Source organism: Podarcis pityusensis (assembly GCF_964106645.2).
Source record: "Podarcis pityusensis genome assembly, chromosome: 7".
Classification (NCBI taxonomy): domain Eukaryota; kingdom Metazoa; phylum Chordata; class Lepidosauria; order Squamata; family Lacertidae; genus Podarcis; species Podarcis pityusensis.
Window position 1 is genome coordinate 59,730,709 of NC_138031.1, and position 17,660 is coordinate 59,748,368.

General features: G+C 38.0%; 1 protein-coding gene across 4 annotated transcripts in view; it reads right to left on the bottom strand.

Annotated features, from left to right (window-relative positions):
* The window catches only part of CDKAL1 (CDKAL1 threonylcarbamoyladenosine tRNA methylthiotransferase), a 227,640-nt gene that overhangs the window by 62,268 nt on the left and 147,712 nt on the right, over window positions 1-17,660 (bottom strand). For all 4 annotated transcript variants that reach the window (XM_081014204.1, XM_081014203.1, XM_081014205.1 and 1 more), the window contains 2 exons: window positions 17,303-17,469; window positions 9,046-9,191 (listed from right to left, as the gene is read on the bottom strand). In XM_081014204.1, the coding sequence (XP_080870330.1) occupies window positions 9,046-9,191; window positions 17,303-17,469 (313 nt within the window). The remainder of the gene's footprint in view (window positions 1-9,045; window positions 9,192-17,302; window positions 17,470-17,660) is intronic.

Consider the following 17,660-nt stretch of genomic DNA (forward strand, 5'->3'; position numbering starts at 1 on the left):
AGTAAGGAAAACTTGTCCGGATGCACGGAGCAGTGCTGAGGTGTAGAGATATGGACTTGGAATGGGAAGACTTGTTTAATTCTTCATTCAGCCATGCAGCTTTTGGGGTGGTGTTGGGCAATTCAAGATTTCATAGGTTAAAACTCCTCACTGGATTTGTGTGTGAATAAAGTGACCAACCCCTTTGCCTAAGCCACTTACCCCTTCACATCTTACTGAAGCCCCTCTCTCCCTCCTTATCAAAATCACTCTTCCCCTTAGACATAATCAAACCTCTGCTTGCTGGCCTGGGCCACATGCCTGCCTGTGCTGCATCTCCAGTTCCCTACTTCTCATGTTCCTCCTCTGATGGCTTAGCATCACGGTGCCACCTGTTGGCAGCCATGCAAACTGCAGCATGATGACATCCTTAGGAAAATATGCATTAGCAGAAATTAAAAATAAATAGTTCAATATGTACCACCCTGACACTCCTTGAGAAAAGGGGTGTGTGAATATGCAAGATTTAAGAGTATGTGCTTCACACTTTACATCAGAAGCACAAGTCAACTGCATTTCTACAAGTCCTGTCTCTTTCGTGTGACCAGCCTATAGCCCAATCTTCTGCTGGTTTACACAGCTAAGTTCAGTAGGGGTTATTCATCTTCAGGTGTTTAGGACATAGAACATGCAGAGGTGTACTATGGAAAGAAACCATGACCTGTGGTCCACATTCAGCACAGATGTGAAAACCATCATTACCTACTGGCACCCCAAGAATCTGCTTACAAACTACGTAAGGAAATATGGCTGTAATTTTTCTTCCATGAAGCGCTGGCATGCTATGTGAGCACTCAAACATGTTAACTGTTTTATAGGTTAAAGCAAGGCGATGTTTGTCTTTTCAAGAAGACCACTCTGTAAGTTTGGTATTTAGTGTGATTCTGTTGCCTAGATACTCTGGAAGTTTCAGTCAATAGTCACTGGTAACTATCCTTGCAACTGTCCTCAACACACAATGTTGTTTGAATTAACATTATTTTGCTAAGAATGTTGCAATGCATTCATAGTGATTTCAGATTGTTATGGATTTGTTTACCTTGGAACTGCATAAGGTGGGTGAAGAACAATCAAGTTGCTGCATATTCTGAACTCCAAGAATGGGAGGAAGACTGGGGGTTGCCTGGCAGTTGTGCAGATCATCTTGACAGCACAGTGCCAAACAAGCAACCTCTCCACCTCTCATTTCTACATCTACAACCCTCTCTCTCCAATCTGGATTGGGACCAAAGTGGAGGAAATTTTGAAAATTCCTTTTCATGGCACGCTCCTCCTTACATAAAAATCATGCTCACTCCAGGCTATTAGCTGCAGAGGGTGGGAAGAAGACAGGTACAGAGTTGTATCTGTCTCTCCTTCCACTCACCAGGATTCTTGGTTTCTTCTTTGGTGTGTTTGTGATGACAGTTCTCCCATGTCTATTTTGTCTTTTAGATCTGCTGAAATCAGTGGAGCTTAAGTTCTTAAATACTTGCAAAATGGGATTTAGGCACAGTTACCTAAGTTGTAATCAAACAACTCGCGGCATTTGCTTTTGCAAATGGTTATAACCATAAATAAGCCAAGACCTTTTTAAAGTCCAGAGGTGGCCTCTTGAGAAATGCTCTTCAGCAGAGTTGAGGTGGGGGGAAATGATGAGACTAGAAAACAAGTGAGCTAGCTTATAAATAATTACATGTGCCAGAAGCTGTTCGACTTGAAACAATATAAACTCAATAAAAAGCCATTGCCCTAAAGCATGAATTTAACTTTTTTATTGTTCATGTCAGTGGAATGCTTCTCTTTAAATGGTTACTTCACAAATCAGTCGATGTTTTGAAACATGTTACTACGACAGCAGCACATCTAACTATTCTTGGGGAAATGGAAGCAAATAGTATGTACACTTTCAAAAACAGTGGATCTCATGGCTATGAAAACCTGGAAATACATTTCATAAAATACCCTAGGAATGAAAACACAAGCCACAAGTGGGGCTTACAACAAAATGGTGCAATGGGGAGGAGTGCTCCTGAAAGGTTTCTGGCCAACCAAACATGCCCTCTTTCAGCATTTCCCCACTCAATTTTCTGCCCCTCTCAAGTCAGTCAGAAATATGTGCCCACGGAACACAGTTAGCCCTCAGTGGGGTGTTTTGATGTCCTCCCCCTTTATACAGTATTCTAAATAGTATGTTTTTGTCATTCAAAACGCCTCAGAATTTCCCAAGCTTGCTGATATGAATGGTGTATTTTGGCTACGCTAGGACAGGCACTCTGAGAATTATTGCATTATTAGTATATTTTATTACTGTGTGCTTGGAAAGCATGTTCTCTTGTCTTAGACGAAGTCCACAAACTTATCTCATGCTATTCCCACCATTTAAAAGCTTTATTAGAAACATTTAAGATTTACAAATACCTATATGAAAGTTTTGCCTACAGAGTGGTTAACATGCCCTTCAAATAAGATGTATATATCTTCCAGTCATTTCATAACTTGTGTGTTATTTATAACTAATTTCCAGTTTGATGAATATAAACACTGCTATGCTTTCTTTCTTTCTTTTTGTCTGCTCACTGTGTTCCAAGGTTCCCATAAATGCTAGAGACAGATCTGAATAATTGCTAGCTTTTATATCATCTAAGGAAAGTGGCTGTTGCTTTGTTATTGCAAGCTGCTATGGTGTAACATACGCTCTTTTGCTCTGTACCCAAACTATCCTAGTTATTCTGCAGCAAGCATCCAGAATCAGCATCACCATCTAAAGGTCACAATTTATTGTCAATGATACATGCCCCCAGTGCTTTTTATTGAATGTTGAATCCAAAGAAAAACTCTCAGTAACTCAAAAGCTCGCTCACTATTTTGTAATCTTTACTTGAGATGGTTTAAAATAATTATCCAATATATTTTCCAATCTTCCATGATTTCAAATTGGAAGAGTTATCTTTGCTTAGCCAGTCCAACTCTATTTCCCATCACAAAATAGGTAATTTGTATTAGTCCTCTTAGGCTTTAATGATCTGAGGGTGTTTTCAGTGAAAACTATTACCCACATGGAAGGAGGAAACCTAAATATCTTAAGCAAATACATTCCTTGACTAAGAGTGAACTGCATACAGAAACTAAGCAGAGTACACACTGTATTTTCCAGTGTTATAAACAGGTCCCCTGTAGGCAAGAGGCTAGACGATAAATGATCGGAATGAATGGAATGAAGAAGTGAATGTCTGGAAGTTTTAAATGTAACACTAAGTCACAGGGCAATGTTTCTGAATGCAGGATTCAAGGAAGAGGGTATATTGCAAGACTAATGGCTAACTGAGATAACACTTTTTCGGTCACTGCTCAATTGGTTGACTTAAGCAGTTGCCAGCAGTAGGTGTATGAATCAAGTCTGCTTGAGGACTGAAACACACAGTGTGAGTGAAACTACCCTGTCACTTCATAAAGTTCCTGACCAAAGTTAACTGCCACATCTCTGGGGGGAAACCCAAAGCTTTTTCTTTTTTTTAAAAGGCAGACAAGTCCAGCAACAAGTTAACTTTATTAGGAAAATGTGCTGTTGTTTTCAGATACAAAAGCTAACTTTTCTGAATAAAAGTACTTTTTTATGCAGGCTGAAGATCATCAATCAGATACACTCAAGTTAAAATCATAGAGAAGGATGCATGGCACGAGGCGGGTATCTTCACTGTAGTCTTTTCAGCATCTGCTAAATATATTTTTGTTTAAGCAAGCCTACCCAGACATGCAGAAGTTGTCATTTGTTTAACCATGTGTTACAGCTTATTATTGATTTCAGGTTTCTTTTTTTGAATGTATGAATGTTTTAAATATTTGTTTTTAACTGTTTTTTTTACTGACCATTTTATTGTTTTATTCTTTTTGTAAAGCACTTTTATTAGAATCAAAGGTGATATAACTGCTGTGAAATAAACAAACGAGCATTAAGCCCAACATTAATATTACAAACCTTATATATGATATTATCTTCTCCTCCTCCTTATATTGTATTCATATGAGGGCCTGAAAATTTCATCAAGCATTTAAAATGATAATTCTACCGCTGCAAGTGTATGAGCTACCAGAAAAGCCGTATTTTAAAAATCCATTAAGAACCCTTCATTTGAAAAGCATTACGATCTATTGGATCAGTGATCTGTAAATGAAGAAGGATCAGCAAAAGGACTGTAATTAATCTGAAGGTGCTTGTCAAAAATTGCTTGTTAATATTACATGCTGATGATGAGCATTAGTAGAAAGCGAGCTGTGCAGCACTGCTGAGGAAATGCACTGTCTGAAAAACTGCACTTGCCAAAATTTAGATATACAAAACACAAGGGATATTGTGCACCCAAAAGCCTCACATGATTATTTGTTACTATATAAATTTCAATTGATGATGAGTTATACATTAATTCATTAAGAATGTATTTCATCCTTCTTTACAGAAAGTGGGGCAGCTTCCAACTTCTACACGTTGTGGAAATATTTAAAATGCAATAAATTACAAAAATGCTCAGTGCCAGAATGGTCAAAATACAACAAATGCTTCAATTCAATTCAATGGGAAGCCTAACGTCTGTTTTGCTAGAGGCAGCTTAGCATAAGAGAACCATTCTGGGGAAACGAAGACATGAGTTTACTTATGGGATATCCACAAATAAATCCATTATGGGAGAACAGACATAGGTAAAGAGGTTTTAAGCTCTTTTTAAAATACGTATGTGGCAGTAGCATAATCAATAACTCAAATACTGATATGTACTGCAGTCACTGGCTGGCTACTCTGTTGCTGCCATCTCCGTCTCCTTGTTGGGGAACAAAGAGTCTGAGATGGGAAGATGTTGCGTTGTTTCCATCTTGGACCCATGGCTGCAGGTTGCTCTGTCCCAGTAGGTTGAAGGAGATGGTGGTCTAGGAACAAGGGGGCAGTTGAGCAAAGATTGCAGGCACTGGAGACCCATTAGAATGGCCCATCCCAGAAGGATGTCTGAGTGTCCTTGGGTAGTTTTCACACTGCCATGTCTGGGGTTCCTGTTGATGTTTTTAGCTATGTTGTGGAATTCAAAGATGAGGTGGGTGCTTCAATATAAGCAACTACGGTATCTTCCTGTATAGGCTGCCTGGGCTGGAAGCTGGGGACACTGTGCTGTTGTGTTTCTGTATTTATCTCAATGGCATATTCCATAAGATGCCGCTTATTTTGGGGGGCCCACATGGCATTTGTTCACTATCTACATAAACTGATCAGTGAGGTCATCCAGAAATTTAGAGTGTGGTTATCCAATATGTGGCCAACATCTTATTTTTATTTGATTTTGATGAGGTGGTAGACCAGTGTTTGAGATTCCTAATGAGTCAGATGAGAAGCAATATACTGAAACTCAGTTCAGGCAAGAAAGAAGTGCTGCTGGTCAGTTGTTCACCTGTCAGACTGATGGAATTCAATCTGTTCTGGATGGGGTTGGGCCCCCTGCTAAATGGGCAAAATACTTATACATTAAATTGAAAAGTGATTGGGCTTTTGTACAGAACCATGTACAGAAGCAGAAGTATGGCCAGCAGCACTATCCAGCTCCGAAATGAATACTTCATTCAAAGCTGTATCATCATTATTAAAAGGCCTAGTTGAGCAACACAAGAGCAGTCAACTATAATGTTGAAACTCTGACAGCTAACAAAGTAATTGAAATCAGTTAAAAATATAGTATTTTCACCGCCATTCTTAAGTTGCTTAAACTGATTTATGTCAGTGAAGTGAATACAAAAAAGTGACATTCAGAACTAAGATATTTTTTCAACTGTTGACCAGGGAGAAGAGTCGGTGGAAGAAGATTGGAAGAAATTTAAAGACTATCTACAGAAATACTGTAAAATTAATGAATGTTAGAATGATGTCGGAATGAAGCTAAGGGGTTTTTAGTAGCAATGTTACAAGGAGTATGTAAGAATGGACTTAGGGAAACAAGTGAATGAAACAAGTCAGGGAAACAAGTGAATGAAAGACAAGATATGGAAAGATTGATTTGTTTTTAATTGTTTTTACTTTTTTGTATTTTGTATTCTCTTTTTTCTTTTCTTTATTCTTCATTATTATTATTATTATTATTATTGTTGTAACTTTTTTTTTGAAACTTTAATAAATATCTTATATATAAAAAAAAGATATTTTTTCAACTGTTGTTACCAGATATTATATATTATAAAAACGGTGGATAAATGCAACATATAAATGCAGGAATGAGCAAATGATCAGTCCCCCAAAGCATTTTCACTCCACCGCATTCACAAATATTTCATACAAATTGTTTTTAGAGAAATGGGAACATGGAATTTAGATGTACTGTGGCAACTTCTTCTGTTTCTCTGGTGTTATGTTCAGTGCTACAATGCCCAACCTCAGCTCTTGATCATGACTCATGTGTATGTTCGCAGCTAGGTTTTTGAATTTCATCATTACAGCCAGGTGGAGTAAGAAGAAAAAATGGTGGGACTACTGAACGGACCCACAGATATTCTATACAACATATTAGTGCTAGAAACTGCAGGCGCCTGATGTAATGTTTTGCTTTTGCAATGTCTGTGATGAGATGTCTATATGGGAATAGCTATACAGGAAGGTCATAGTTGGCTGCCTCTAGGAGATGAGACACTACAAATAAAGACCTCCCTATATACAGTAGCAAAGAGAAATGAGTTTTACAGATGTGACCAGCTTCAAATATCCAAAATGTGCTCCTGCTCCCAGCAGACCTAGACTATATGTTGGAAATATTTTCTCATGCTGTCTGGCAACTCTTAGTTACTGGGTCCACTACACGAAGAGGTAGAATTTTAATACAATTTTAATAAAAATAATTATGTTAAAAAAGCTTGGATTTCAAACTTTTATCATTTTTTAAAAAAATAAAAGCTAATGGAGAATTCCTTAAGTTGGTCTGATATATACTCAATAACCAGCTGTCAAATTTGGATATTAAATAATTTTATGCATATTTTGTGCTATGACTGCTCAATTGAATACATTTCTACATAAGTCAATGTCTGCGTGTGCTCAGCAGCTTTGCTGGGTTATTTGACAGCAAGATGCTATTGTAACAATAGCTGCCAACTTTCAACACTCCAAAGATTAATGAGTCAGCTTTAATCTTTGAATATATGCAGTTCCATACAAAGCAGTATAAATTAAAAATAATGGATACTTTGATGCTTTGTTTGAAGAAAATACAATATTGCCAATCATGCTGTAAAATTACAGTGGCAATAAATAAAATAAATGTCCCAATCAATCTAACAATGAATAAAATATTTTTTTAGAAGTGATGTAATAAAACAAACTTTAGTATCACTCCTGGTCATTTGCTACGTGTAATCACATGGTAGAGTTCCACAGCCCATGTGGGCTGTGGGAGTTTATTGGAGTAGTTACCTTAGAAAAGTTTTTTTCCTGCTTCAGAATCTATAGGTAAAGAAAAATGGGCTAAATTCCGTTGCTTGCATGAAGCCTTAAGAGGAGTCTTGAATTTGAAGTACCTGGGATCAATATGCTCAGTTTTAAGTGTCATTAGAGAAAACGTGGTTCTGGTTAATTATTGGTGCAGAAATTAAGAGTTTTACAAATATCACTGCAACTGGAAGTGTTCAAAGCCATTTTTACATATGGTTTGGGGAATATTAAAATCTATTCATTCAGCTTTTCTGCAATCTCTATTTTCCTCCTTTAGCACATCTTTTTGTTCAAAGGTCCAAGCATCGTCCTAGCCAATTATAGGTTTTAGAATGTATTTTTATGTCATGTGTGAATTAGATTGTATTAATACAAGTATATGCTTTGATAGAAAGTGGTTTAAAATATTTAAAATAAAAAATGCATATTTACTTTATTTCTATTCCATTGCTAACTCTGAGGTATCTAGGTCTTCCCACCTGGTCTACCATCCCACCCTTTCAAGGCTTGGGTGATTACATATTAATTACAACAGACCATTCTTGCCCAGACCATATTGTTTCTGCTCCTAGAGAAACAATTTACAACAATCCTACTTTTACCACTAAAGGCCAAATTATGAGTAGTCATTGGGAAAATGCAACTATTAAAGTTCCTAGAGCATGAGCTCTGTCTTTTTTAACAGTAGTATGTTTTTTTGGTGAAGATGGCTACTTCCTTTTCTAAAATCTGCTGCATCTTTAAAATCTTGAAAAGCTGAGAAATAATTTAGACCCCTACAAACATTTTCAACTCTTTTCATACAACAATGCTAACTCGTTCAGTGACTTCTTCAGAAAAAAGAGAGGTACATACATATAGTCAACAGCACTATTCTATACAGATCTGCTCAGAATTCTCATTGTTAATAGTGCATACTTCCAGATAGGAAAGTAGCCTAAAATAATTGTAAGTCAGACATTCCATAAAAGGACAATCAGTACAATTTTCGGTAAATAGTCTGTTCACAGTTCTCAATAATTGAATTGCTCATTTCACGTTGCCTGCTGTAAATATTTCTTAGATAAGAACAGGATTCTGTTTGTTAGAACCAATGGAAAACACTTTCAAATAGACTTGTACTGTTGTCAAAATAATTCATGCCATTATGGAAAAGGATTCTGAACTAGAGCCATAAATTGTAATAATTTGCTAAAGTTAATTCCTTGGATTAACACACAAAAGCCATCCTATCCCATACACAGTAAATATAAAAGCAACTTTAGAGAGTATTATCCTGTTATATTATTGCAGGTTTTTTTGCACTCAGTGTCAACTATCCTGAAAAGAAACACTGAAGAAGATTTCAATGAAATACAGTCCAAAAAATCTATATATAGTTATTCAGGCGTAACTTGAAATAGATTAGAAGCCCACTGGATAAACCACATCAAAGCAACTGTTGGCACAGACAAATTCTGAAGATACAGAAGGATTATTTTCTTTTCTACCTTAATTGTGATGTTGCAGGTTAACTGCTGAAAACCAGGGTGGCAGGAGCTTTTTATTTCTTTATTATGCATTAGACTTACTTTTCTTTAAGGAAATCCACTACCCTTTTGAAGTCCGCCACACAGTATTCCCTCTTCATGTCCATGAGTACGCTATCAGAGGCACTTTGAACTGGTACATGAAGAAATGCATAGACTCTTGGATGGTTGAGAATTTTTGCCATTTCCTAGAAGATTAAAAATGAAAATAATAACATTTTTACCACATCCTGATAGGCACAGCATTGCCTCCATTCATCACCAGCATGCAGAATGTAATATTAACCAGCATTACAACACACATTCATGAGATGATGCACTGGAGTACTCAACATTTTATTTATGATGAAATCACATGCACCTGCAATGGATCACCGATGAATACGTGAAACAAATTTACTGAAAAGCATCATGTCTGAGGTGGAGTAAAGGAATATGGAAGTTTTTAGGTGCTTCATTGTAAAGGCCCATCCCCCCCCCCCAAGTCAACACTTGATAACACAGCATTAAGTATACACATGTGTGAACTAGCCCTCCTCCAATTCTGTTACCTCTTCTGTTTTCACAATTTCCTGCTGGCAATTTCCCCTTACCAAAATTGAGGCCTAGGTAAAGAACATGAATATCTCTTCATTTTACTGGAGCCATAATTTGACTTGCTGTCTGCTGATATGAGGTTAGATTTGTCCTGGGATTTTTGTAAAATACAAAATAAAAATCCCAGTTTCAAACTTGTACTAAATTGGGTGGTTTAATTTAATTTTTTTTTACTACTCAGTTATTTTTCCTGATGCCTAGAAATAGTCTCCTTTCTACCTCCTTAGTCTTTCTTGTACTTCTATAAATTATACTGTGAGACAGCAGATAACACCTCAAAATTTCAGTGCTTCTGTTAGTCCGTAAGCCAACTGAGGCAAGGTCCAAGCATGCATTATTTGCTTATTTGCATTTCTTCTCCACCTCATAGCATAACTTGTTTTGAATGACATATATCATGACCAGGATCCTCACAACTATTTTTACGTACACAAGAGGCCTTTGAACTTGAATTTCTCAGGCAGCAGATGGGTTATATCATGACAAACCATTGTCGAATTTGAGGGAACTTTCCAAATCACTGGGCATAACCCAAGCCCTCAGAAGTTGCTAACACAGCACTGGATGCTAACCAGCAAATGGAAAGTTGAAACACATAAGGACTTATGAGCACAGCCAACTGGGAGATTCTTCCTGTATCTAGTATGTTCCATTCAATACAATACAAGGTGTTAACAAATGAAGCCACGGAAGATGGTTTAGGACACAGAGAGTTACAGCCAACCAGGTCACTGTGTGAGCAGAACAGCTTCCATGAGTGTGGTGAAAGTCCTCTCCCTCTCACCTATATCCTACGTCGTAAAATTAGTCCTAGCTTTATTACAATAAGCAGGTTATAAAACCTGGCACAGAACGAACATCTAAAGCTGGGGGTTCCCAATTTTATTTTTATTGGTCTTTTCAGAGACTGGAGGTGTCAAGTGAACCGCCACACACAAATATTGTAGTATTATTTTACTATATGACTTGCTAGGATTGATACATCATAAAAAACCTTGCTGTAGAAAGTTTAACTGCTCTAAAAAAATTAATCCGGAAAAATAACTCTTCTTCCTCCTTCCATGTAATCTCATTTGTATTTACATCACCACGTTAGATGCATTCTAAAGTCGAACAAAAGTACTATCTTGTTCTTACACAATTTAATTTAATGTAAAAAGCCAAAAAAGCTACAGATATCAACACGTTTCAGCATAATTTTATGATGTTTTCTGGGATATGTTCTTATTAAGCTTCTTTTTTCCCTCATTCTCTCATTTAAAAATTATATACAAAATATGCATTCAAAAAACAAAAACAAAACCCTGATACTAATGAATCAAATTGCATTACTGCAGATTATTCAGATGATGTCGTAAAGCAGAAAAATGTGTCAGGTCATCTGTCAAGGAACACAAAAGATTTTATGCATTCAAGTCAAATGACAGGTTTGTAATAGCAGAGGTGGTGGCTGATAGGACTTTAATTAGCCATCAGAATATAAATACCTCATATACTGATATCTCATTTGGTTATTAATGAATATACAAATATTAAAAGAAAAACTGTCGACAGTTAATTATGCAAGGTATACATTTGCTCTGTGTTAATAGCATTATCTTTTGGCCCTGGTGTCCTGAGCCAATAGCAATTATAAAGATATGCTTCTTCTTCTTCTTCTTCTTCTTCTTCTTCTTCTTCTTCTTCTTCTTCTTCTTCTTCTCTTCTTTGCAAAAGCAGATAATTTTATTCTTTGTAAAACTGCGTTTTTCAGTGATACTTACATTTGCTACCAAAAATCTACAGACTCAATTAATGTTGATCATCCTCCTGCTGCTAATCCATGAACAAAATTAGCCTTAGCTCCAAAGATTTGCCACAGGCAGATGGCATTTATAAGTGACTGACAGAGGACTTGACACCGAGCACAAGATTTACGAGTGGAAAAGTCTGCATTCAAATATCCCCCCCCCCCCCCACTATCTCTCATGGAATAATAGGAATTAAAGAGAACATTTGTGATGGATTTTAATTGCTGTAGGCTGCTTTGGGATCCAATTTTAGTTGAAAAGAAAGAAATGCTAGGGCTGAATCAGGGTTGCATAAGTGGGACTCTACTCATCAGCAGGGCTTTTCTGGCCCCACTTCTCTCACAATCAACTACACACTCACAAAGCTGTACCAGAGCACTGAGGAACTCTCTTGAATGGCATGGGATGTGGTACTCTGCTTGTGCAAACTGCCTAAGCCCTACTGGTACAGTTCAGCTGGTAGAGCATGAGACTCATAAACTCAGGGTCGTGGGTTCAAGACCCACGCTGGGCAAAAGACTCCTGCATTGCACAAGGTTGGACTAGATGACACTTGTGGTCCCTTCCAACTCTACAGTTCTATGGTTCTACTGCTGTTCATTCCCCACCACCACCAGTACCACATCTCACATTGTGCTGGAGGGTTCCCTAACTCTCAGGGGTTGCTGGGAACTGCAACAGGGAAGAGGGGATAGGACCCCACCCCCTGTCCTCTGTACAAGCAAAATTCTGCTCATGCAAAACCTGAATCTGTACCATGCTAAACCATTGTATGATACAAACAACCACCTTGCAATCTAAGAAGAGAGTTCAAAAAACCTACAAATTCACTTCTGCTCCAAAAGGCATGGGAATTGTAAATTAAAGCACCACCCTTAACTTGCCCACCATGAAAGCAGTAAAGATGCTGACAGTCTTAGATATGTGTTCGCTTACAACTAAGCCGCCATGCATACACGCTATGCCTTGATCTTTCAGCAACAGTAAAGCTGGCACTGCATAAAAATTTAATAAGAATTTTCTTACATACTGAAATTCCCATTGGAAAGAACGGATGCAACAGCAACCTCCATTTGGAAAGAAATCCTATTGCTGGTCACAGATCAAATGAAGCGACTCTGGGAGAATACAGAGGAGCAGCATCTTTGGGACTGGCAGGGGTGCAAGATGGCATGGAAAGGGGAAGGCACCACAGAGAATGGGGGTGGTGGGTGAATGACAGGAGAATATAGGGACTGGGTACAATGGCCAAGAAATAGGTGGAATGATAGGACTATGGCCCCATCCATCAGTCAGTAAAAGAGAACCTGCTCTGTTGCTGGCTTCCCTTTTCCCACCCCACTCCCTTTTCCTTTAATATTGTGTTTGTTAAGATGTCAGACTCCATCAAGGCCTGCCTCTCTGCATGTAGGAAAGTAGCATGTCTCAGGTAAGATTTCAGCTCTACTGTCATGTGAATTATCCAAGGGAAGCAAGGTTTGTTCTTTTATGAGGGAGAATTCAAGCATGGAGTTCCCCCACTTGTTGCCTTAAATGGTACTGTCTAGAAAGGGCTGTGTTTTGGGGTATTTCCAAACATGGTAGCTTCATGAACATGGCTAAGATGAAGATCAGGAAAGACTACAGGGCTTGCTAAACCACACTAAGGAATGGTTAACTGATAGCACAGAAATAATACAATTGTGATGAAATCAACTCAACACATTTCTCAAAGGTGGCAAATTCTGTTAACACTGCGAAATATATTTCTATCACTCGCTAAATACATTTCACATCGTCTAAACAACTTCACAGTGTGGAATATTGAAGTATTTATTGTGTTATAAGAAGAGAGAGAGAGAGGAGAAAATTAGTGGTTGTACAACAGTACGTTTTTAAGCGTTGTGTCAGAGCATGTCTGGAGAAGTGAAAGAGCAAAGAAATGCTATTGTAACTTGCTGTACCATTGGCATTTTGTGGGCATTCAAATGAAGGGGAGGGGGGAAGCACCATACAGGACTCGACTCTACGGCTGGTGTATCACTGAAACATCCTGAATTAATAATGATGATAAAATCCACAGATGGCATATGGTGGGGTTCGAACTAGACTCAGTCTGACAGGTAACATGGAAGGCTATGCATCTCATCTCATCTTGTGAAATTAAGCATTTAAATGGCACTAGCAGATCATGAGTGGCCTTTAAATTTACCTATATACCGTCACACTCAAACACAAGGTGAAGTACAGACAGGAACATTGTGAAAATGTTTAAAAAGGCTCTTGTCAACTGATTTCTGAAGCAACAGCAAAGCAAGCAGCATTTAGAGCCAGATTTATCAACGGCATAATTTCACTGCTTTAGTTTACTTGCTACTTACACTGACAAACAGGGGCCTTAGAAGTGTTTACCACACAAGCATACATACAGCAGAATATCCAAAATTTCAACTCAGGGGGAAAAAACAACCATAGAAGAAACTCATATACAAGCCCAGTGCTCAAATTCTGGCACTCTTTGGCTCACTAATTCTGATCCTGACAATGTAGCCTCGATATAATGAAGGGAGACAATCTCCACATGGTCTCTCCCACAGATCAGTGGAAAGAGCCCTCTGATCTGCAAATTAGTGGAGATGATTTCTCTGTAACTACTCTCATCTCTCCGCTGGAAAAACCCTCCTCCAGCTCCTGATGGAGATGATGTCACTGCAGTGCTCCAGAAGAACTTATTATACTGCTCATCAAGTCAGAAAGCTGCAGACAATCAAGGTGGAAGGCAAAAGCAACACAGTGGATACCAATTTATTTATTTTTAAGTTGCCACTTTAGTTTTTCTAAACGTTGCTTCTCTGTCCATTCTCCATTGCTGGTTCTAATAGCCTTGGCTTTCACCAATGTTGGCCATCGATGCGATCTCTCAAAATCATTTCTAAGAACAAATGAAGTGCACCAGCTGTTCTTGAATGATTGTGAGTGGCAAGTATTGGTGTGAAGCAACAGGAAACGATGGAGATGCATGTTAACAAGAGCTGTGGAAGCATTCTTACCAAGGAAGTTGCAGGCAACTTTTAGAGAACAAAGCTTTTATTTAGTAGGCCCAAGAAATTTAGGTTCTAGCCCTGTCTTCAAGTACCGTATGTCCATTAACTGACCTGGATGAATTGTAAAGCCATGAAAATCATGCTGACTTTTCTTCAGTTCATAAAACTAAATCATGCTAAAAAGAACAAATTTAAAATACTCCATATTGTGGCTATACAATAGGAATAAGCTGCCTACTGTATCCTGCAATCTGAGCTAAGCTTTGCCTTGAGGATTTCTTGCAAGACCTTAGGCTGAGCTATTTAACAGCTCAGATATAGGAAAGCTCATCTTCAATACTTCGCAAAGAATTCGAGGTCTTGAAAAGCATTTTGCTTTGATGTAACACCTCAGGTTCTGCAGGGCTTACTTTGTTCTAAAGGGGCTTCTCTGGTAAAATCAAAGTGCTCTAAATCACGTTTTCTGAACTTTGTAAACATGCTCAGCCTTATGTAAATGAATTAGCAAAATGCTATGCAAACTGAACACTAACTCAGTAAAAGCTCAAGCTATGCAGACTACAGGTTCTCTTTGATACAACAAACTCAGTTCCTGGTAGCTTTAATTCCGAAGAAAACTGTTTTGGGCAATTCCAGGCAGATGACCTGTTCTGAGCAAGTTTGTCTCCATATTAGAGTTCAACGCAAAATAGAGTGAGCTAAACTTTAAAAATACAGGGAGTTTCCTATTCAAATTCCTCATTGGCAAGAACTGAAGAACGTAGTGACATTATCTCTCTGCGTGCTGTCGGAAGCAAACTGTGAAATCCAATATTCACCCCCAGAAGTACAGTGTCATCTAGAAGTAGATGACTTTAAAGAAGTAGATGAATTTAAAATATACATGACAAAGAAGTAAGATCCTGTTCACGTGTTGCTTTCCAGAAAGGAAACTTGACACATGATGGATACAATCTTATGTTTTTACCACTATGAGGACAAAACAAAAACTAAACCAGGCTGTATAGGGGAGGCTTTTACAGTCAAACCTCAGTTGTCAAACGTAATCTGTTCTGGAAGCCCCCTTGTCTTCCGAAACATTCGGCAACCAAGGCATGGCTTCTGATTGGTTGCAAGAGCTTCTTGCACTCAAGTGGAAGCCATGTTGGATGTTCGGCTTCCAAAAAAACGTTCAAAAACCAGAGCATTTACTTCGGTGTTTTCGGTGTTCGGGAGCCAAAATGTTCGAAAACGGAGCCATTCGACAACCAAGCTTTGACTGTATCAAGATGTACTGCATTAACACAAATACCATACAGCCCACTTCTAGTTTACATTTTCCTCATGGAAAGGGGTGGGCACATGCTTGTGACACAGGATGGGTTTTCTCTGAAGAAAACCATTATTGAAGTTGCCCTTAACCCACTTGCGACACAAAATTCTGTGACAGTATGAGCTCCTTTGACAATGTTATTTCATAAAAACATACTAGTGTACAAATTCTGTTCATAATCTGATAGGCAAAAGAATTCTAAAATGATTTTGAGATAATCATCTATGAAGGCAAACTGCTATAACTTCCCATCTGAGCCAGAAGTCTGCTATTAGTTATTTTGGACCCTATCATCACAGCATGCAATTAATGTCAAGAATTCATTCCATTACTTTATATATTTATCATCACCCAGGTACCTCTTTCTTATCACCACTACTTGAAACAAAAGCAAAGGTTGTTCTGGTTAAGAATGACGATTTCAGAAGTAGTCACCACCCCTCCAACTCTCCCTCCCTCTAAACCTGTACACAATGCACACCACTGAGGAATTTATAATTTCAACTGGCCCTAAAGGCCAGATCGGGAAGGCATCTGTGATCACTAGCTCAACTTTGAAGCACTACTCCCCAGACTGGAAGAAAATAGACAGACTAAATCACATGGCAGTAAAAAAACAACAACCCCGAAATGATGTGGTAGAATTATCAAAAATATTTGGAAGCTTTTACACAAATTCACTGATCAAACCTGCATGGTGCTTGAAATAAAAATAAAAAAATAAAAAAAAAATACAGCATTATCTGTACGAACACCAAACCAAATATTTCACTATATTTATAAAAGTGCCAAAAAAGCCTCTTAAACCTTTAAAAAATATTGCTTGAGATCTAAAGGTTCAAGAACAAAGGGCTAAAGTCCACATATGGTGCTGCTACTGTATGACACAGAATTAAATTATGCTAACTAATTCTGATAAGCACCTCCAAGCATCTCACACCCACACAAAAAACCCTTAGTAATTATTTTTTTGTTGGGGGGGGGGAGTTAAAATAGCATAAATAAGGAAAAAGCAAAATATTCTAAGGTATGTTCTTGCTTATGATAACTCATACAAAGTCAACATTAGCGCTGGTTATTACATGTCTTTTAAATCCCAATGAATAGTTCACAATAACTGTAGACTATTCAGAACTGCAGAGTATAGATCTTAACCAAGGAATCTAATCCTGGATGCTTAGGTCTAATTCTTTAAAAAAACATATGGGAGAGATAGCTTTGATCTGCTTGTACACAGCAAGAATGCTACCTCTGCAAAGCAAGGAGTGTGTGAGTCAAAGTTTGATTACGAAATGTATTTTATCTTTCATGTAGTATATATTGCTTGATAATTTGCTGGTGAACAACTACTTCCAGAGGGGTCCACATTTAAAAGTTGAACATTTGAAGTTTAATTTCTGTGCATTTACACTAGACAAATTGACTCCTGATGTTATCCTGCCTTGGGTTTAATGAAGTAAATTTAGTCATAATCTCAGTTTTCGCTACAGATAATACTTGTCGCCGTAAGACTTTATTTCACACAGGGTACAAAATCAGCTTGTTCAGTCACCAGTGATTCCCCTTTTGAAAGTTACCTCCAGATGCTCTAAAATATAGGGAGGGTTCGTCATGCCAAGTCTTAGCATTGCTCCTTCAGGGATTACTTCAACCAGCTTCCATAGGAGAGTAGGGAGGTCTGTGCCAATGTCTCTTCCGTAAGCCCCTGTGTCTTCACTGGTCAGCCATATCTCGCATACCCCTTCTGCCAATAAGAGAAAGAGCAAGATAATTAACAAATCTGCTTTTGAGCTTGTTATTTGACCATACAGCTGCTCACTCTTTTTAATGCACTATTTCATAAACTAAACTATTATGCCGCCAGTCTGGTCATTCAATTGAAAAGAAAGAGAGGTATATCCCTTGGGTAGTAGTGGATTACTGAGTTCATTTTAT